Source organism: Pyrus communis, chromosome 10 (genome assembly GCF_963583255.1).
Source record: "Pyrus communis chromosome 10, drPyrComm1.1, whole genome shotgun sequence".
Lineage (NCBI taxonomy): Eukaryota > Viridiplantae > Streptophyta > Magnoliopsida > Rosales > Rosaceae > Pyrus > Pyrus communis.
The window spans coordinates 11,080,159-11,102,326 of NC_084812.1; the positions used below are offsets into that span (position 1 = coordinate 11,080,159).

The following is a 22,168-nucleotide window of genomic DNA, read 5'->3' on the forward strand; positions in this document are numbered from 1 at the left end:
TCAAATCCGTAATACATTGTGTTGGGATTTACTTTTCCTATGCCGCGTCTTTTCCAGGAGGTGATCTGCTCCATGAAATGCACGCCTACTCAATGCCCCCCAAATGCAGTTCGTGTGATGGTGGGTATCTTGAACTTGAGTAGGTTCTTTGATCTTGGCTTGACCATAAATGAGTTTTGGTACTTTTTTCGAGATTGGCCACAAGGAAGGTGTGGGGTAATTGAGGTCTCACCATAGGCTGCTTGATGCTTCTTGCAAAGGTGATCATGAGTAGGCGTGAGACACCTTGGAGGTGAACGAGGAGTGGGAGTCTGACTATTCTCTTGAGCTGCGTGTCCCGACTACCTTTATCAGTGGTAAATGAACTGCTTTATTCTTGTCCTGCTTGAATTTTTGTCGAGCTGCTTCGTGACTTCAATTTATTGATCGTCATCCTCACTTTGTGTAGATTCGGAGTTTGGCTCAACTCCAAGGACTTTGGTAGATATAAAGAAAAGTGCACATTGCCTTTGGCATTCTTGCTGAGTGGTACTAGTTGCTTAGTCCTCTTCATCGGGAGAAAGATGGGCTGCCTCCGAATGAAGAGATAAAGCGGATAAATGATGAGGCATTGGCTATTCAGATCGTTGCTGTAGAGCATGCTGCCAATGAGGGTGGAAACAAGAGATCTTACTTGCTTGTGAGCCTTTGACAGAAAAGAAGCCAATAACTTTTTCTTCTGCTGCTCGTGGGAGCTCGTCTACTACCAAGAAACTTGTCATTGATCTAACTTCCTCCAAAGGGGCGAAGAAGACCGTTGAGCCTGAGCCTGTAAAACTTGCTGCTTTGAAGATGACCGCATCTATTGCTGAGAGGCTTGCCCAGCGTAAGGGTTTGGTGTTATCCCCGGTGTCTGAGTTTGTATCGAAATGTTCGTCGAGAGCTAAGTTTGGTTTGGCTTCTGAAAAGCTCGTTGCTATGAATAGTGGGAAGGTGGATTCTGTTGCTAAGGCGGTGCCTGGGCCTGTTCTTCCTTCTGCTGTGACTGACTCGTCTGCTGAGAAGGGAAAATATGCTTGCATAGGCAGTTAGGGCTGGAAAAAAATCCCAAAAATCCCAAACCAAACCGAAAAAATCCCGATCCCAAACCAAAAAAATCCCAAACCAAAATTCCCGAAAATTTCGGTATGTCATCCCGAACCAAACCGAAATTTTCGGTATGGGATTCGGGATTACATCTCCATTTTTTCGGTATTCCCATACCGAATAGAAATAAATATTATATATATATTATTTTTTAATTATAAGAGAATTATTTTTTAATTAATGGTATTGGTAGCCACTAGTGTGATTAATCTTTGTCTCAACTAAATAACTAATGTTTGTTTGTTCAATTTGTTTGTTTCTATATTCCAGTTGTCTCAACTAATGTGATTAATCTTTGGATATTAGTTTCCTGCATACCTAGCCACTAGTGTGATTAATCTTTGGATATTAGTTTTCTGCATACCTAGCCACTAGTGTGATTAATATGTGGATATTAGTTTCCTGCATACCTAGGCAAATCAAGGAAACAAAGGAGCAAAGACCATTATGTATACATATATTGTATATATATACACGGACAAGGTGGGTACAGGGCATGCAATTAGTTGAGCTCAAATTTTTTTCTTTTGTTTTCGAGTACACAATATAGTTGTTCTTTCAGACATGGGCGCCGCCAAAACTTTCATTTAATTACAACTATGTGGAGGAGGAATCAAAGTTGGAATGTGGGGTGAGATGGCATTAGCCCAAAAACTTTGTGCACAAATGGGTAGTGGGTAGATTGAAACTTAATTTTAGCCCAAAAACATAATATGTCAAATTTTAGCCCAAAAACATAATATGTCAAATTTTAGTCCAAAAGCCCAAAAACATTTTGGGATTCCCGATTTGTCCCGAAATCCCGAAATTATTTCGGGATTCCCGAAAATTGGGATTCCCGAAAATTTGGTTTGGGATTGGTATTGAATTTGGGATTCCCAAAAATTTCGGTTTGGGAATCGGGACAAGGGTTTCGGTATGGGATCCCATACCGAACCACCCCTATAGGCAGTTATGAGAGATCCATTGAGTCTGAGGCTGGAGAGTTTCCTGAAGTTTGTGCCCTGCTGATGGCTGACATGCTTGAAGACGTTGATGCATGCGCTAAATTTGTTAACAGTGTTAGGAAAGTTGTCGTTCGGTCGGTCCTCTTTGATTGCCACAATGCATAAAACTTTGATCCTGGCAGCTGAGTTTATGCGCGTTAATCAGGATGCTGTCAAGTGCGCTAAGGAAGCCAAAGTGGCATTGGTGGCTCAGCTTCGCTTGGTTGCTGAAAAAATCGAGAAGCTCGAATCTGAACTTGCCGTTTTAAAGGGGTCTGATGTTTTTGCCCCTACTTCTGTGCAGCTGGAGATCGCTCATCAAGAGGTCGTTGACTTGAAGGCTAGGCTTAGTGTGACTCAAACGATGTTGGAAGCTGCAGAGAAAGAAGTCAGTCGTGTTTCTCCGGTGGTCGAGAACCTTGAGTGTGTTAATTCGGAGATACGATATGCTTGTTTTGCCAAGGACCAGAAGTTTATCTTCATGCATGTTGAAGTGTCTCATCTCAAAGAGGTTGCCAGAAAGCTTGAGTCCAAGGAAGTGGATCTGCAAGGTGCACTGTCTGCTAGCGAGAACTTGAAAAAGTAATTGGATAAGTTGTAGGGTGCTCACACTGGCTTGTTAAGGAGAACGTGCAGCTGAAGAATGAGAAAACTGGTCACGAAGTGGCGCTTGCTTCTTGTCAAGCTGATTTCTACAAGCTTGGATATGTAGACCATCTTTAGGGCAGACTGTCGGATTATGAATTTTTTGAGAAGGACTTCAAGACTTTTTCCATTTCTCCAGTTGATCTACTTGATTTCTCGTTTAAGGCTACCTTTGGTGGGGCAGCAGAGGGTCAGGCAATCCAGGCAGGGACAATTGAGGATGAGCTGATGGAAGCTTTGGTTGCTAGAAGTTGTGAGGCTGCTGAATGAGTGGCAGTCAAGGAACCAGTGGTTACGCAAGCTGTGAAGAAGTAGTCTTTTTGGTTAGACTTAGGAATTTTCTTCTTTTCCTTTTCATTCTGCTTTATTTGAACTTTGCTGGCATTCGAGCTGGTTTATCAATTTGTTAGAAATTTAATAAACAGCTATCCTTGTTTTGCTTCATCTTTCTGTTTTGCCTTGTTTTTTTGCAAAACTTTACCCTACAACGGTCGGCTAGGTGAGCTGCCTCAGTGATGCAGTTGATACCACGTCGTCACTTCGGTTTTAGCTTTGTCTTTGGGGTTTCTAAAGCTTTACCTGCAAGAGGAAAAAGTGCAAGATTTCTAACTTATAAAGTCAACGACCAAACTCGTTGCCTCTGTAGAAAGCAGGCAAGTTCATGTAGTTACTATAGTTATGAATCTTGGCTTTGGATAGCTTCATGAGCTTTAGCCCTCCCCGAGCGTATTGCGAAATTTTTTAACCTATAGGGTGGGCGACTGAACACGTGATACTCGTAAAAAGCAGAGGAGTCTGCGTAACCACTATGGTTGTATTTCGGCTTTCGAGTGGCTTCTTAGGCCTTGGCTTTCACGGGGCGTGTTGTGAAGTATTTAACTTATAGAGCTGCCGGCCGGACTCATACTTCTCGTAGGAAACATAGGAAGTTCGCGTAGCTGCTATAGTCGTACCTCGACTTTGTCTCAACAAAACTTAAATCGTAGACTGTCTGTTGGAAGCGCTGCTTTTAAGTAAGTAGGCGAGTTCACATAGTTATAGCAGATGTAAGTCTCAGCTTACGGATTTCCTTGGGGCACCAGCAGTTGCCTCGTCGGTCGGACTTCTTACTTACAGAAGTAAACGACCTTTGTAACCATTTCAGTTGTCGTCCATGGCTCTCGAAAGCGTTGGCCAGCCATGTTGAGTGCGCCACTTCCTCAATGAATCTGGTCTTTAGTAATTTGTTGATCTCTGCCTTAATAATTGCTACTCGCTTAGGTGCGAAATATCGCATTTTCTGGATCATAGGTTTGGTAACGGGATTAACATGCAGCTTATGGCAAGTTATGGCTGGATCAATACAAGGCATGTTAGAGGGTGACCATGTGAAAACGTCATGATTTTCCCTAAGGAAATCCGTGAGTTCTTGCTTCTCCGTCGAGCTCAAATGTAAGCCAATTCTAGCCGTCTTTTCTGAATGGTGGAGGTTAAGAATGATGTCGTTGGCGTCCTCCTCAAGTTTCCATCCTGATTCAACTTCCAGAGCATTATAGACCTTGACGCCATCTTCTTGACTTGTCTACTGTGATTGTTATTTAGCGGAGCTGGAGTCGTCTTTCTGCACTTCAGCTGCTACTGCTTGGGTGAAAGACTTCTTCTTTAACTTCTTAAGAACTTGTATGGTGCATCTTCGAAACATGGCCTGGTCGCCTTTGATCTTTCAAATTGCTCATCCTAGGATGCGAAATCAGATTTTCTGGTACTCGATCGAGGTTATAGCTCCAATCTTCAATAGCCACGGTCAGTCCAATATCCCATTATAGGAAGATGGGTCGCCGATGATCATGAAGGTCTGCGATGAGACAATCGGAGGGCTGGTTACGTCGAGTGTGATAATGTCAATGACTGTTAAGGTTAGTCCATTGAATCCGGTCAAGACCTCTATTTTGCGTTAGATCATGCTTTCCAGGCCCATCTTCTGGATGACTGACAGTTGTAGAATGTTGACTGAGCTGCCATTGTCCACCATAATTTTGTCAAGGATGGCGTGGGCCAATTGTATATAAATCACCAGGGCATCGTCGTGGGGAAAGTCTACTGCCTCAGTGTCCTGCTTGATGAAGCCAACGATTAGTTTAAGTACAACATTTGTGGCTTGAACCTAATAGACTGATCTTGCTTGTTGGATCTTCCTCTTTTTGGAGTTATTAGTTGCCCCCAGATGCTCGGATTCGGCAAAGATTCCGTTAATTCGGATTGTCTTGGTTAAGGGCTCGACATCGACATTTGCTTCTCGTCTTGGCCGGGCAGCTGGTCTATCGATATACTGATCACACTTGCCTTCCTTCACGAGCTGCTCAATGTACCTTTTCTACATGGGGCAATCATTGGTTGTGTGCCTGGGGCCTTTATGAAATGCACAGTACTTTGTCTGGTCTTTCTTGGAGGTAGCCCTCTTCATGGGTGATGGCAGGTTGAACCACGGTTTATCCTTGAGGTCGCGAAGGATCTGGTTGATCAGGACTGAGAACTTGGTGTACGTTTTAGGTGTTGTGCCTCCCTTTGTTAGGGATCGGTTCCTTCGTCTGTCTCTTAGCTTGCTTTTATTATTGAGCAGTTTATCACTTGCCTTTTTCTGAGTCAGTTCTGCGTCTTTGCGCAGCTGCTTAGGCGGCTTCGAGGAGCACTTTTCCTCATCACAGAGGTAGTGTTTTTCTGCCAAAGCATAAAAGTTTGCCATGGTTGAGTTCTCGCCCATGATCAATTATCTGAAAAGTGGGTGATCTGCTAGGAGTTCTATTCGGAAAGCTGAGCATGCGATGTTGTCATTGCATTCGACGATCATCGCCTTCTCTGCCTTGAATCTCTTGACGTAAGTGCGGAGTGACTTATTCGGGTCTTTCTTCATGTTGAAGAGGTGGTTAGACTTTTTTTTGATTGAGTAGTAGGACGAATATTCCTTAGTGAAAACCAATGAAAGTTCGCTGAAGTTTCAGTTTGAACGTGGCGGCAAGGTGTGGAACCAGTCTTGTGCCTCGCCTTGGAGCGTCGTGTCAAAGATCTTGCATATGAGTGTCATTGTTGACGTAGAGGGTCATGACACTTCGGTAGTGCATCAGGTGCCTATCCGAATCTTCATCTCATTTGAACAAGGTGAAATGTGGCGAGCTGAACTTCTATAGTGGCTCCGTTTGCTCGATCTCGTCTGTAAAAGGTGACATGCTCAAGTTGGCCACGTCTCTCCGAAGGGCATCGTCAATAGTGTCAATGCGCTGTAATTTGCGCAGCTGCTCTGCTACGAGCCTTTGTACTTCTTCTTGGATTTACCCCTGGTGGGGCAGCAAAGCCTCTAGATGTCTCTGGTGTTGACTTACCGCTCTATGTTGCTATTCGGCATGTCCTGTTCGTCCATGCCACGGTTATGGTGCACGTGGTTCACCTTGTGCTGCTCGACGTCGCTATTGGTAGGGGCTGCTAGTGGAACTTGAACTGGACTGTTCTCGTGCTCTCATTTGAGCGTCATGCAGCTGCCTACTCCGTTGCCTCGTAGGAAGATCTCTTTGTGGGCTTAGCCTCATGTGGACATTTTTTATAGAATGTCCTAAGTGCTCATTGGAGTGTGGACCCAACCTCGAATGCATACTGACTTGTGAGCTGAGTCGGGAATAAACGATTTTCTGTCCATCTAGGCTGGAGAAGACGTTTCCCCAAGGGCCCAAACGAGAGTGCACATTACCCGAACGCTCGGTTCGTGGCAGGCTGAGCGGCTCTTTGCTGGGACGTCGCTGAAATGAGTCACGTTCTTCTGCCCTTATCCTGCTTCGAGACACCTTGTTTAAGGTGCGCTGCATCTCGATGAGCCCAAGGAGTTGGTTCACCAAGGTAACCTATTGCGCGAAGGCATTCGTCAAATTGGTGACCTGTTGAGGTAGGTGGTGCTCGCCATTGAGATTGGAAGAGCCTGGAAAATCGGCATCTCCATGTGTGGTGGAAGTATAGTGGATTGCAGGTATAAAACTTTTGCCCAAAGCGGGCATTCTTGTAGAAAAGTGGGGTGAAAATAATCCATAATCGATCGCAGGTCCAGTGGTAGAAATCTGGATCGCTGAAGGTGGCCATAGAACTGACGCCTGCTCGCCTTGGGCCTGCATGGCCGTGGGCCATCCTGGCCGTTGGGCTGCTACATCATGGCCTGCTGGCTGGGTAGCTTGGGTTTGGGTCCATTGAGCTGCCGTGTTCTGGGCTCGAGTTTGGGCTTGCTGTCGCAGTGGGTTGGGCCTCCTACCCTGGGCCTGCTGTGGCAACTGCCAAGTTTTGGGCTTCCTGCCTATAAGCTTGGAAATGAACTTGGGCCTCCTGTATAGGGTTTGGTTGGGTGCGGCGCTGCAAGGGCAGCGACGATGGAAGTGATGTCGTGGCCTGGTGGCCTTACCGTGGCTGCTGGGTCACGGTGGTGTTGGTAGTGGCACGGCTCCGCGACGGTGGGGCTCCTCTCACTGTTGCATTAAGCCTTGAAGATCTTCGTCGTGGGGCTATGTCATCGTCTCCACTCTTTGGTCTAAATCCTTGCATGTACGGGGTTCCATTCGTCTTAGTTTCTGAATTTCCTACCATTGTATCCTTTCTCCAGGGATTGATCAAGAAATTTTTCTCGAAAAAATTAATTGATACGACATGTGAGAAATTCAATGTAATAGAAAATTCAAGAAACAAATGCAAAAGGCTTATTCAAGTATCTTGAATAAGCTCTCAATGAAAGCACCAATTTGTCGATGCAAATTTCTTCCGTTTTCAGTCTTAACGAAAATGCACCTACAAAACAATCAACACATTTGATCATAGACCTAAGTCTCACGCGCCCACGAGGTGTGGGGGAGGTTAGGTCAACGGATCTCCGATGCCTAAGTTAGTTTCTCTGAGAGAGTAAGGTGTTTAGGGCTTTTTTAGGGTTGCAAAAGCTCTGAAAATTTGGTAGAATATGGGGTATTTATAGGGATAGGGCCGGCCATGGTGTTTATTGAGAGATATTCTCTAAATATTCTTAAGATATTAAATATGAAATGATATCTTGAGATAATGGTGTAATTATCCCTAATTTATTTACTTACTTGATTGGAGTCAATCTTCAAATGGGAATGTATTAAAGATAAGATTTGGGTAATTAATCCTTATCTTTAATTCCTTGCCAAGGGCAGGTAAGCGTGAGCAGTTGTATTCAGCTGCTGGGACCTTCAGGGATGTGAGCTGCACGTGGGAGCATATGAGAAGCCTGCCCATTTATTGAGGACAATCTTGTTTTTCTTAAATAAAAGTCCACGTGTTGTCTCTATAATTTTTGTGATTATTTTTGGCTCCACAATATAGGCACAAAATGTGAAATATTCATGCAATAGCACCACCCATTGAGCAAGCAGTAATTAAATTTCAAACTAGTTATTTATAAAAAATAAACTTTTTTTTTTTGTTGAAAAGTAACATTCTTTAAGTAAAGACAATTACAGCCCAATCCAAAGGAAGGCAAAATAACCCAAAATATGTTGGGGGAGAAAAAATACACAAAAACCCTAGCCTAATCAAATAAACAAAAATAAAAACTCTAATCCCTAATCTCCAACTGCAAAAAGCAGAGCCCGCTGTCATAATCGCCATGAAAGTCTTGCCAGTAACCATTAAGGCAGCAACACTAAAGAAAACGACCGGACGGTCAATTTGACCAACACTTTGTAGCACAAAAGTAACAAATCCGCAACCGAAAACATACCAAATCCAAATTTCATCATCGAAAACGTAGAAATGATAGATAATCACTGAATCCAAATCTCATTCACCAATCCCTGCAAATATATACAAACACACTAACACATAAATTCAAATCCCTATTCACCTATCCCTTGCTACTTAAAAACAAGCACAAGATTCTGCATACTGACATTGTAAATTCGCAGTCAATAAGAATCAGGCGGCGTAAAAGATGACAACACAAGGGAAAATGATGATTTGTTTTAACTTAATTATAGCTGTAATTTTATAGTAACTAGCATAACATTAACCTTTGTTGGTATTGTTTTGTAGTTTTTAGGAACATACCACTCACATCCTTGTCGCTGTCATGTCCGATCCAACGTTACCTTAACCACACACAAAATTATGTAGCAAAAATATATATCAATATCTTTTATTCTTTCGCGTTGCCTTATTTTCGTGACATACGTGGCGCCCTCGGATTGGATAAAATGATATCATGCCCTTCCCTCTTCGCCACCTAGGGGGGGTCTACCAGAGCATCCGTGTCACCATCAACATACGTCATACACGTAGGATCATCGGCCAAACACGCCAAGTAATTGGCTCTTTCTATCCTCAGGTGGGCTCGGGGTCTTTGATCTGGACGTGTCAAGAGGATAAGATATGATTGACCCCCTTGAGATTTGTATTACCATCGGACGGTCACTTGGGCAATTATTGCCCAAAAAATGAAAAAGTTGCTATAGCCCAATAAAATGAGTCATCCAATCTGTAGGCCCTACATTGCCGTACTACCCAATCAAGCAATTCTGGCGCTACCTTACGTCCGAGAAATTTTTTATTGTGATCGGAATACGAGTGGTACATCATGTGTTTTTATGTAAGTGGTGAAAAATTTTATTTTTTAAATTATTAACTTTTTAATGCACTTATCCCACCATTTGTATAGTGACACGTGATGTAATATCTCGTGTGCTGATCACACTAAAAAATCCATCCTCGCGCCCGTGCCATCTGACGTTAGTGACCATAAAAAATCACAAAGAAAGAGATGAGCCAGCAATAGTACGATAGTATCACAAATCACAAACGGAGAGAGAGTAAGTTAATGACAAATTGAAACCCTAAATCGTCGAGTTTGATGTGAAGAAAACCCTTCAATTCTTCCATGTCATCGCCTTCTGCTCAGTTGTGTTCCTTATAAACAGCCTCGACCTCTGCATTGTCTACGCTGCCTCCGCTTTCTACGCTGAGTGAGAAAAAGAGGACAAAGAAAAATAGGGATAGGGAAAAAGAGGGAGTGAGTGGGAGGTTTCGAGGAAGAGGGAGAGGGAGAGGGCACGGAGGAAAAGAGGAGATAGAGATGAGGAGAGGGAGAGAGAACGGAGAAAAAGGAGAGGGGAGAAGAAAGAGGTTTCTAGAAGAAAAAAAATGTAATAATCTCTATTAAATAATGAAACCATATTTGTCAACTAAAAGAGGGTGAAAAAACAACTTAGTATTCTATCACACAAAAAAGAATAATGGGTAATAATGTAATTTCATAGGTCCAAATTTTACAGTTTTTTTATTGAAGCCTCATTTATAGGCGATGTTAAAATATCTCTATTATTTAAAATTAAAAAAAAAACAAAAACCTTCCTCTCTCTCTCTCTCTCTCTCTCTCTCTCTCTCTCTCTCTCTCTCTCTCTCTCTCTCTCTCTCTCTCTCTCTCTCTCTCGTTTTCTAAAAAAGTGTGTTCATACAATATGTAGACAAATGCTAGTAATAATAATGAGAATTGTTATTAGCACTCCAAAAATCTCATTTTACACTCCAAATTTTCTATATTAGGAAAGAAAAATACACTTGTGAAGAGTGTAGAATAAGATTTTTGGAGTGCCAATAACTCTTCCCTTAATAATGATAATAATAAATATTTCTATTTTATATTAACTGTTTTAATATAAGGGGAAAGTGTTATTGACACTCCAAAAATCTCATTCTACACTCCTCACAAGTGTATTTTCTTTCTAAATATAGAAAGTTTAGAATGTAGAATGAGGAATTTGGAGTGTCAATAACAATTCCCTAAAATAATATTTTAATACTAATTGGTAGGGCAATTCATTTTACGGGATGGAGACTACTCATTAAGGCAATAATACAAATTACAACTTCAATTCTCTATGATCAAACTTTTGCACTCCTAGACAAGAGCATAGAGATGATGATTAATGCTAGGCGAACCATGAATGAGAGAGACTACCAAAGTAGAATCAATCTCTACAATAAGATGAGAGAAATTTGTAGTTGTAACTATCTTCAACCCATAAAACAAAGCCCAAAGCTCAACATGGAGAACTTCCCCAACTTATTTTTTATCAATAAAACCAATGATCAAATTACCATGCCAATCTCTAATAAATCTTCCACTTTCAATTACCCGATTAGAACTAAGCTTAGCACCATCCACATTTAATTGTAATGTCCTAGACGGAGGAGGAACCCAAGCCAAGAGAACCTGCACAAGATTGTGTTTACTAAAGATGCTAACATTAGCTTTGACCCATTCAGTAGAATACTCCAAAATGCTTTTCTTTGATCAAGAGGTTTAATAAAATTAGGACAAAATATAGCATAAAACCTCCACCCCTATGTGAACCATAAGGCTACAACAAAAACAAGATTTTATACACTTTTTTCAATTTTCCATATGAACAAAAATTTTAAGCAATTTGTCATATTAATTTTTCAAAGTCATTAACTTGTCATCTCATTAACTTCGTTAAGTTTTTCATTCAAAATAAGCCATGTGGCTTGCACATGACTTATTTTCAAGGTTATTTTGGACATTTCAAATCTCCACTCTCCTTCAAAATAATTTTAGAAATTTCAAAGTTTTTTATGACATTTTACTCTCTTTTATTGATATGAATGACCACGTTGAATTCTCAAAGTTTGCAGTTAGTTAAAATTCATGTTAGTGAGCCTAATGTCTTTTTTTTTAGTTGACTATAAATTTTTGAACGAACCTAGCATGTTCTTTTTACCAACCAAAAGTTTTCGAACAATTGATATGAAAAATCGCTTAAAATTTTTAGTTCGTATAACAAATTAAAAAAAAGTGAGTTCATATGATATTTCCAAAATTTTCACTCATCTAAACTATAAAGGAACCAAATTCTCATCTCTCTGTCTCCGGTAAAAAGAACCCTTTGTCTCCCTTGTCTCTCGTCTTTTCATTTCTTCCTTCAAGTGGATAATTTTTCCTTGCGGTGATTTGATTTGAGCCATACTCAAATCTAAGTTCCCCATCACTGATTTTTGGCTCTTCCTTTGTGCCAAGTTAACTACTAATATCTTGTCTCCAATATCGTTTATTATCTCTAAATTTTGATCCATCAGCGATTTACAGGACTTATTGTGGTATGCTTATATGTTTTTCTAATTCTAATCAAGACTTATGCTCGCTTTTTACGCGTAACGAGATCGTTGGAGACCATGTTGAATCCACAAATTTGTCTATCGTACCACAAATTTGTGGCGCGGCTTCGATTCATAGCAACGACAGTCAAGATTTAGGGTCATGAATTACACTAGGGTTTTGGATAGTGTGGAGTTTATGTGCTTGTTAGCTTAATTTGGGGTTGCGTAAAAGTTTTTTTTTTTTTTTTTTTTTTGGGTAAACGGGTTGCGTAAATGTTTGTGATTTGGGTAATCTTCTATATTGGTTAGTTTATTGAATATGTCTTTCATGCATGACATGTTGATGTATGATTAAATATTTTCTCACAAAGAATTCCGTTCACCGATCTGATTGATTAGATTTTGGAACTTCTTCATCTTTACACTTTTGCAAAGCCCAATTATATTGTTGTATTCCTTTCTTTTTGGTTTGTTTTTTTAGAACTTTCTCAAACCAGTAAAAAGCAAGTCGACCGAGGAGAATACATCTGTGTTGGGTTTCAAATATGATCTGAACAAATGTTCACTCATTGCCTTGGTAATATGGGACAGAGAAGGATGAAAAGGTCAAATGCTGTGGGTGGTGGAGTTTTAAGAGTACTCTAGCCTAGCTGGAGTCGAGGGTAAAACACTAAAACTTAATGAGTGAGGATCTTCGTTGGATATTTTTTGTGAGGATTCTGAGGATTTTCAAATCACATCCGTTTATTGTACATCATGTGATTAGAAGTCATTGTAATTTTTTTATTTAAAATTGAATATAAACAATATCTGACGAAAACTAATCGTACAATGTACGATAAACGAATGTGATTGGAAGATTTTCGAAATCCTCACAAAGAGAATCCGATGAAAGATCCTCTCTCAAACTTAACGAACACAATAACTTTTAGCACTCACACCACCTCTAGTAGTTTCAAAGAAATAAAAGCCCTCCACAGATTCAGATGGGCGCCTATAAACATCCTCTATTTCACTTTGTGTGCTATGTATTGTCCTCACTTTTACAGCTTAGACTTATTTTTTCTAATATGGAATGGATAAATCGCTTCTGTATAAGTCAGTTAAGGCGCTTGCAACACGTCTTGTCTTAAAAAAAAAAAAAAAAAAAACAACTTCTCGTAACACACTCTCCATAAAAAAGTCAACGAATGCTATTTCAAAGTTATAAAGTGAAGAGGATGGTCCATGGAATGAGGCCTGCTACGAAGCATAATGTTCATATATATGTATAAATCAGCCAAGGGCATCTCTCAATCTCAATTCAAGCAACCTAAACTGTTAAACTTACCTCTTCAGAAATATCGAAATATCAGAGAGATTGGCTAGGGGCCCTATTTTCAACAACACAATGATGTTCTTAATTTGGTAATTACCATATGCACAATCTGTTAGGTGTGGAGTTTTATCACAAAAGATATTATTCATCTTTTACTACAGTCGACGTGGGATTCAACATGCCCCTCACGTGGGACCCAATTAGTTGATCACATGTGCGATATCCACACGTCAGCAACCATATGGAGGCAAGGGGACTCATCCTACACGCGGGGGCATGAGACCCACCATCATTGGGCTGGGCCAAGGGAACCCATCCATCACGTGGCAATACGGGCCCACTCCCTGACTCTGATATGGTGATACCATATAGAATTATCAAAGAGACGGGCTAGTGGCTCTACTTCCAACAACACCGATGTTGTTTCCAACTTGGTAATTACCACATGCATAATTCATCAGGTGTGAGATTTTATCACAAAATGTCTCGATGTTAGTTAGAATGGAATTGTAATATTTAAACTATTACTTATCTTTTACTACAGTTGATGTGGGATTCAACGAGAAATAGTTAAACTACAAAAGAAGGTGGTGTTACCGGAATGCATGGCTTCTAATTTTGAACATAGCCACAATCATCTCTTGGTTAGCGATGTTCTTTACCAGGTTTAGTTTGATTCTTGTCCTTCGTTTTGTAATTTCAATACGTTATAGTTAATTTGTACTAATAAATCTGCTTTTGATTGGTATGCAAGCAGTAGATACATAAAGCAAATGTATATATATCCAAGAGCAAGGACGGAGTTAGAATTTTTTATTCAGTGGGCTAGTTAAAATTAGTACCACAAAAGTATACATGTTCATTTTTTTTTTTTGCCTATATAAAATTATATAATAATCAACATGAAATAACAATGATGAAATATAAACTTTTGTCAAAATCGTAATATAATCGACAAATTTAAGGACCATATAAATATATATATATTTTTAACAAATGATATTATTTACATTAAAGGATAAAAGAGTGGACGAAGCATCACACTGAGCTAGTCATAATAATGTGAATGTGGTTCAAATTTGCCTTTGGCGAGAATCAAACTTAAGATCTCTCACTTACAAGTGAAGAGAAATACCATTAGACCATAATACCACAATATAATTGGGCACGAAATCGGGGACGAGTGGTCTCCTTGTGTTGTTATATTTTATTTTTTAATGCCCAAAACTTAGGCCGGTCCCATTATGTTTTTTTTTTTTTTAAATGCCCAAAACCTGGGCCGTTCCTTACATTGTCAAACTTAGGCCTCTTGCCTTCCAATCCCTATTTTAGGCTCTGGACAATTTTTTTTTTTATTTTTTTTTATTTTTTTTGTGCCCCTTCAATTTTGGGCCCTGGAAAATGGCCCTGATTGCACTGGGCCTAGACCGGGCCTCTCAATAACCAATAACCATATTAGTGCATTACTACATGATTCTATACCAATTAAACAAAGTTCATATTAAATAATTAATTAGGGTTAGGGATTATAAATTTAGGAATTAAAAAATTTACCTAAAGAATGGCTTTGAAGGCTAAAAGCTGGCAACTGGGCTGGAGAGTCAAGAGTGGCTGGAAGCCTGGAAGCTTGCGGCTGGAGCCTGGAGAGTGGCTGGTAAATGGCAGCAGCAAAAAGCTTGGTCTTTCGTTGCTGGGAATTTGAGGAGAGCACTGCAATTTTGCTCTCTGATTGGCTGGTATAGTAGAAAGAGGCTGAGAGGGAAGGAACGGGCGACACGCGGTCCTCTATATATATATATATATATATATATATTTCAAACATATATCAAAACTGCGCCGTTTTGTTTCATTTTTTTAATTTTTTTTACCAGTACCAAAACAATGTCATTTTGGCTTGGATGTTTTAAAAAAAAGAAGGTTTTTCAGTTTTACTGCTGCGATGACCGAAGACAGGGAGGGTTGAACCAGTTGGGTTTTCCGACGAGGGGAGGGGCTGAACCAGCACTCCAATCGTGTTTTCCAACAAGGGGAGGGGCGGCCGCCATTCCTCACCCTCGCGTAGCTTTTCCAGTGATGGTGGTGGTGAATACATTAGTCAAAAGTTTCAACTTTTTCTGCTGAAACATGTTATTTTACATAAAAAAAAAAAAAAAAAAATTCATGTCTATATACCCCAGAACAAAATGGTTTAGTAAAAAGAAAGCATAAACACATTGTAGAAACTGCTATGGTATTACTTCAAACTACAAGTCTCCCATCCAAATTCTAGTTTCATGCTTGTGCTGCTGCAACATACTTAATCAATAAAATGCCTTCTACCACACTAAAAACAAAGTCTCATTTTCTTTTGTTGCATGATCAAGTTCCAGATATCAATCATCTTAAAAAATTTGGATGTGAATGTTTTCCATTACTTAAACCCTCTGACACATCCAAATTTCAACCTAAAACCACAACTTGTGCCTTTCTTGTATATGCAGGACAATATAGGATTTATCTATTTAGATCAGGTCGCAAATAAGTTTTATATTTCTAAACATGTTCTTTTTTACGAAACAAATTTTTCCCAATTTACATAAAAATATCACTGAAAAACATCATCACAACAATCATTACATAATCAATTTTGTTGTATAATCAAGTGTTATCACCTTCATCGTAACCACATTCATCCTCATCTAGAGTTTTAGAATTTTTTTTCATGCGTATGCATCTAGAGCCTCAGACTCTTTGACTAACATTTCATCTAGAGCCTCAAAGTTTACTCATACAACTGCATCTAGTGCACAAAGTCTATAACTACACCAACGCCTTTTGTTTCAATTCCACCCTTTATTCTTACTTCATAGTCTTTTAACACTGTGGGTCATGATTTTCAACACCAACAACTAACTGTTGTTTTACAATTACCTATGAATTTACATCCAATGCAAACAAGGTCAAAAAGTAGGATTGTTGAAAGACATGCTTTTTCTGCTACTATAATCCCTTCCGGTTTGTCTACAACATAGCCTAAAACCTTTAAAGCAACCTTTAAAGTGGCAGAATGGCAATCTTTTATGAAATAAGAGATTGATGTCCTTCATTCTCAGGAAGCTTGGTCTTAGATTACTCTTCCACCTAATAAGAATTTAGTTAGGTGTAAATGGGTTTGTAGAATCAAGAAGAGTGTAGATGGCTCTATTGTAACATTCCACATCGCTCTGGAGAGTGATCGTTATATGTATATTCACATCCCTACCTAGCACGAGGCATTTTAGGAGCTCACTGGCTTCGGGTTCCATCAGAACTTTGAAGGTAAGCAAGTAGCGCGCGAGAGCAATCCCATGATGGGTGACCCACTGGGAAGTTCTCCTGTGAGATCTCAGAAACAAAACCATGAGGGTGTGGTCGGGACCCAAAGTGGACAATATCGTGCTACGGTGGTGAAGCGGGCCCGAAATGTGGTGGACCCCAGGCTGGGATGTGACATCTATAGCAAGGCATACAGCCAGATTAGTTGCCACAGAATTCAGTCAAGAACAAGGGATAAAATGATGAAACATTCAGTGCAATGATCAAACCAACAACAATTAGGTTGATTCTTGCTATAGCAACTCAATTCAAATGGTCTCTTAGGCAGTTAGATGTTTAATATATATATATATATATATTTTTTTTTTGCATGGTGTTCTTAAGAAGGAAGTGTATACCGAACAACCACCAGGTTGTATAAGTCCTAACCATCCACCCAATTTTGTCTGCAAACTTCATAAATCACAATATGACCTTAAACAAGCTCATCAAGCTTGGAATAGAGTTTACAAGCTTGTTACCTAGTTTGGGGTTCAAGGCATCATGAGTTTATCTAATAAAAAAGGATAAATTACACTTTACCACCTCAAGTTTAGGGTCGATTTTAATTTCTTACGATATCTTTAAAACATTTCAATTTCATACCTTAAGCACTATTTTATTTCAATATAATACATCCGTTATATTTTTCATCCATTGATCAGTTAAGAGCTGACGTGTCTACTATATTTGTGCCACGTGGCTGCCAAATTTGTACCACGTGGCAATAATAATAATTTTTTAATTTATAATAAATAAATTTAAAAAAAAAATAAACTGAAAACCCAGAACCCCTCCCCACCCCTCTTCTCCCTCCCAACCACCTCCCTCTCCTCCACTCTCTTCAGCTCCCCTCCCATCCAAAAAACCCACCCCACCCCTACCTTCCCCGAGCTACTATGGGAACCCTATTGCTAACCAGAATTATGTTTCTAACCCTAGATCTAGAAAGTCGGCGGTGCAATATGAATAAAGGAGAATCGAGGCGCAGCCACTGCCAGCGGTGGTTGCGAAGAGATCCAGCTCCAATGATGAACGTCAAGGTTTCAAGATGCAGAAAGTCGTAATCTTGAGGTGCGGAGAGTCTTTGGACTCGAAGATGAATGAAAAGGGTGGCTTGGTTGCCACTGGGACCGAAAGGCTCCGGCCCAACCCAGAAATGGTGCAGAAGCAGGTGGGGATTGTGGATCTAAGGTCTCCGGTGGGTGGTAAAACTGACGTGTACGTCGGATCGTCGTTCGTGGTGCCACCGGAGCTGATCGTCCTCCCGTTGCCATTGTTTTCAAGGAAGAAGCAAGTGTCAAAGGTTGTTGACGATGGCTCGGTGACCCGACACCTGAGGCGGCTCGGTTGAAAATAGAAGGGCTTGGGGAAGGTGGGGTGGGGTGGGATGGGGTGGGTTTTTGGATTGGAGGGGAGGTGAAGATAGTGGAGGAGAGGGAGATGGTTGGGAGGCTCGGGAGGGAGAAGAGGGGTGGGGAGGGGTTACGGGGGAGGTGGGGGAGGCGTTCTGCGTTTTCTGTTCTTTTTTTTTTCTTTTTTTTTTAATTAAAAAATTATTTTTTTTGCGATGTGGTGCAAACTTAGCAGGCACGTGGCACAAATGTGACATCCACGTCATCTCTTAACGGATCAATAGATGAAAAATGTAACAGATGTATTATATTGAAATAAAATAGTATTTGAGGTATGAAATTGAAATGTTTTAAAGATGTTGTAAGAAATTGAAATCGACACCAAACTTGAGGTGGTAAAGTGTAATTTACCCAATAAAAAATTAGAGAGATCTTTCAGTATGTCCAGAACACGGTCCGGTGCACCAAGTGTCATAATACCAATAATTGAATATTTGAACAAAAAAAATTCCAACCAGTTGTACCCATGGTGTACCGATTCAGGCACATTAAAAAATTTCTCCAAAAACTAAATAAGAAGCCAAGATGAAACATAGTGGGTTGAATAGGATGCTACACTAAGAATCTGCAACAATTGACGATGAATGCACGAAAAGTACAACAACAAAATGCATGGACATGGTCGAGAAATTTTTCAATGTGTCTGAAACACCTTTGGTATGCCAAGTATTATATTACAAGAGGCTGAATTTATTTTCAAATATTCAAAATTCATATTATAACACTTAATGTATTGAATCGGATTCATAGACAACAAAACGCAAAGAGACTTTTTCAAACATACAATCTATACGTTAAACGGTTGTATCAAGAAAAAATGTACACGCAAAGCGGAGAAAATAAATAGTAAGCCGGATTCCAAAAGAACATGCCCCACCAAAAGGAAAAGGAATATGCAAGAATAGACCAACGCTAATATTTTTAATTATTGAGAAATAGAAAAAGGTGTTCAATTTATCTTTTAGTAAAGATATATGTTATTTGAAAATAAAATTGAATTATACAATAGAAATATTTACAAATTCAGATCATTTTAATTATAAAGATGAATTATTTCACATAGAAATCACGTGTGCGTTGCAAGTCCATAATTATAAAGATGTACTTTTTTTTTTTGAGGGATCAAACAATTGATTTTATTATATTAGATGTTAGATTAATTAACGATGGGGTTCGAATCCAAAAAATCATACAAAACTCAACTCATTTTCATCACCATAATAAAATGTCACTTACTGTGCTCATTTATTTTTTTCAATTAATTGATTATTTAGCAAAAATGACGGAAACATGATCACATCCTGTCCGGCTTTCCATTTATTTTATATTTTCTCCATTTTTACGTCTACGACTTTTCAAGTTTCAAGGTACCACAAAACTTGAGTTCCTGAGAAATCTTTACGAACCAAAGAACTATTTCGTGGGGTGGAAGAACTTGGTGGGATGGAGGGAGAGGCGGAGATTGATCGCTTGCCAATAGACCTCTTGGCTCATATATTTGTTCTCATCACCTCCTTCACTGATTTAGCCCAGTAAGTTTTTGATTTCTTTTTCCGACTTAATTTTCCTTTTTTATTTTCTTCTGTAATTTTGGTGGTTTATATTTTCTGGGTTGTTGTTATTTTTTGTTTTTTAATTTGTGTGGTGGTTGTGAATTCTGTGAAGGGCAAGCGGTGTTTGCCGGAAATGGAAACAGGCGGTGAAGCAGTCTTTGGGGCGGAGGGAGAGTTTGAGCTTTGCTGGTTGGAAGATGGACGATGACTCCACCGCCCGTTTGCTCCGCTCTGCTTACAGCCTCAAAGAGCTCGACATGTATATTATCTACTCTCTTACTTACTAAATTATTTATTTGTTTTTAAGGAATTTCTGTTTAATTTTAAATGTCTGAGGGAATATTCAGAGCAAAAGTTTCAAAATTTTAACCTTTGGTGGTATTTTCTATAATTTTGTTGATTTTTAGAGAGTTAAGTGATTAATTAGTCTAATTACAAGTTAAAGTTTTATGGATAGGGTTATGTACATTGTTTCTTGAATTATTTTGTAGGTTTTAAATTGGGAGTTTTAACGAAACACTTCCGTTACTAATCATTTTTAACGAAAAATATTTTTTTACTTTTCTTTAGTACTATTCACTATACCTTTAATTGTCATTTTTCATTAAAACTAAATTTTTTTTGAACTTTTCGTTAGTTTTTCTTTTTAAATTTCTGTTTTTTGGTGAATTTTTTTGGTTGTGAAATATAGCTCTGCAAGTACTCAGAAATTGAGATACAATCTAATAAGAAGAAGAGATATTAGGCTCTGAACTTGGTTGTAAGTGTAGAGCTTCCTAATCTAACAAGAACACGAAAGGCTTAGGTTGAAGTTCACGATTTCGTGCCCAATTTTGAGTGTCATTTTTCAAGATTACCCAAATAACTTACCTCCAAGTTTTTGTGCTTGGTTATGTTTTGTGTTAGAGTGTATTTTCGCATTCAGTACAAAGTAAGTCTGTAACGATTAGGTTGTACTTTGGAAAAGTTATCCGAGTTAGAAGTGTTCTTATCTGTTGGTTTTCGTTGGCATTTGGCAGAAATTTTTTGGGTTGGTATCACTATTGAGTACTACTAACCCATGATTCTGTACTTAGTACCTGGTTTAGCGACACAAAAGAAGAAGTCGTTCTGTTTGTATCCAGGTTTATTAATAGATAAACTTGGAATTCACCAATGTCTATGCTTTTTCCTTTGTCTTTTCATTAGATGTGCATCTAATTGCTGTAAGTATTCGATTTGGAATAGTCTGGTTTCATGCATAACAGCATAGTTAAAGCTCGTAGGAGGGATACCTAAATACCGTCATAGTCTCAGCATTTGAATTTCATGATTTAGTTCTTTTGAGATGTACCACTTTGGTTCTTTCATGATATAGTTCTTTTGAGATGTAACACTTTGGTTCTTTCATGATATAGTTCTTGATTTATCTTCTTGTTTCCTCAGTTCAAGGCGTCGCTGGGGTTGCCAGATAACCGACACTGGATTGTACAGAATATCTATGGCAAAGTGTATCAGCAACTTAACATCCATATCGCTATGGGGCATCACAGGGATCACAGATAAAGGTGTTGTTCAACTGGTACGTGTACAAGCAAATGTCGTATGTTTGATTTACTGCTTTCATTTACGTGAGTTATTGTTTAACTTTCTCAGTTTGGCGTTCCTTTCCAACAGATATCAAGAGCTAATTCCTTGCACCACCTGAATATCGGTGGCACATTTATCACAGATGACTCGTTATATGCCATTGCTCATAGCTGTCCGCATTTGAAGGTAACTTGTTCATGGAAATTACGACACAAGGTTTCATTACCCCAATTTTGTTCAAGTGCATTTCACCTCTGTTTGTTCCTCTCCTTTGTTTATTCCAGACTATCATCCTGTGGAGCTGCCGTCATGTAACCGAGAACGGCCTCTTTGTTCTAGTAAACTGTTGCCGCAAGCTTGAATCCATCAATGTATGGGGGACGAGAGTTCCTGTAGACTGCTTCATTGCTTTGCTTACTATCAGTCCGGCACTAAAGATAAAACCCAGAGGACTGTCGTTAAATGTGGACGCTTCGATGTTGCCCATCGCATAAGCCGCCTGTTAATATAAGTTCTTTCTACATTGCCATTAAATGTTGATGCTTCTATGTTTCCCGATGTATAAGCCGACCATTCATACAAGTTCTTTCGACATTGCTGTATGTATTTTTCGTTGTGCAGCTCAACGCCCTCGACGTGGGAGGTTGAGGTTAAATTATCAGCTCAATACTCTTGTTCCGTATATAATTCACTGAATTACAGCCACCTATATTCTTTTGTGCAAGGTGTGAATAAAGGTCGAAGTGATTTAAAACTCAAAAGAGATTTCCAAGTCAGATTAAGTTGACTATTGTGTGGTTAAAATAGAAGAGTGATTCATGCACTGTTCTTGAGATTCTCTTGAAACCAATGCATAGTTCCAATGACGTTACAGATGGCATAGATGATTATAATGTGTTTAAATAGTATGCTATTTGTCTGTTACATACTTGCCCCGTGGCGTCTCCGATTACAAGAGGTAATCTCCCATATTTGTCACTTTCTACGCTCCCTTTTTAATTCTAGCACTTTGATTCTCCTTCCATTTGTTCACAATCTAATGGCTAAAAAAAAATGCGTATAAAGTAAAATATGTGTATAAACCAAGGA

General features: G+C 39.3%; 1 protein-coding gene across 1 annotated transcript; it reads left to right on the forward strand.

Moving 5' to 3' along the window:
* Positions 1-19,268: 19,268 nt before the first annotated feature.
* On the forward strand, positions 19,269-21,796 carry LOC137748338 (F-box protein At5g67140-like). The gene is made up of 5 exons (XM_068488480.1): positions 19,269-19,489; positions 19,623-19,769; positions 20,936-21,071; positions 21,167-21,265; positions 21,364-21,796. Exons 1-5 carry the CDS (start codon positions 19,401-19,403, stop codon positions 21,571-21,573), a joined length of 681 nt encoding a protein of 226 aa, XP_068344581.1. The 5' UTR covers positions 19,269-19,400; the 3' UTR covers positions 21,574-21,796.
* Positions 21,797-22,168: the final 372 nt, after the last annotated feature.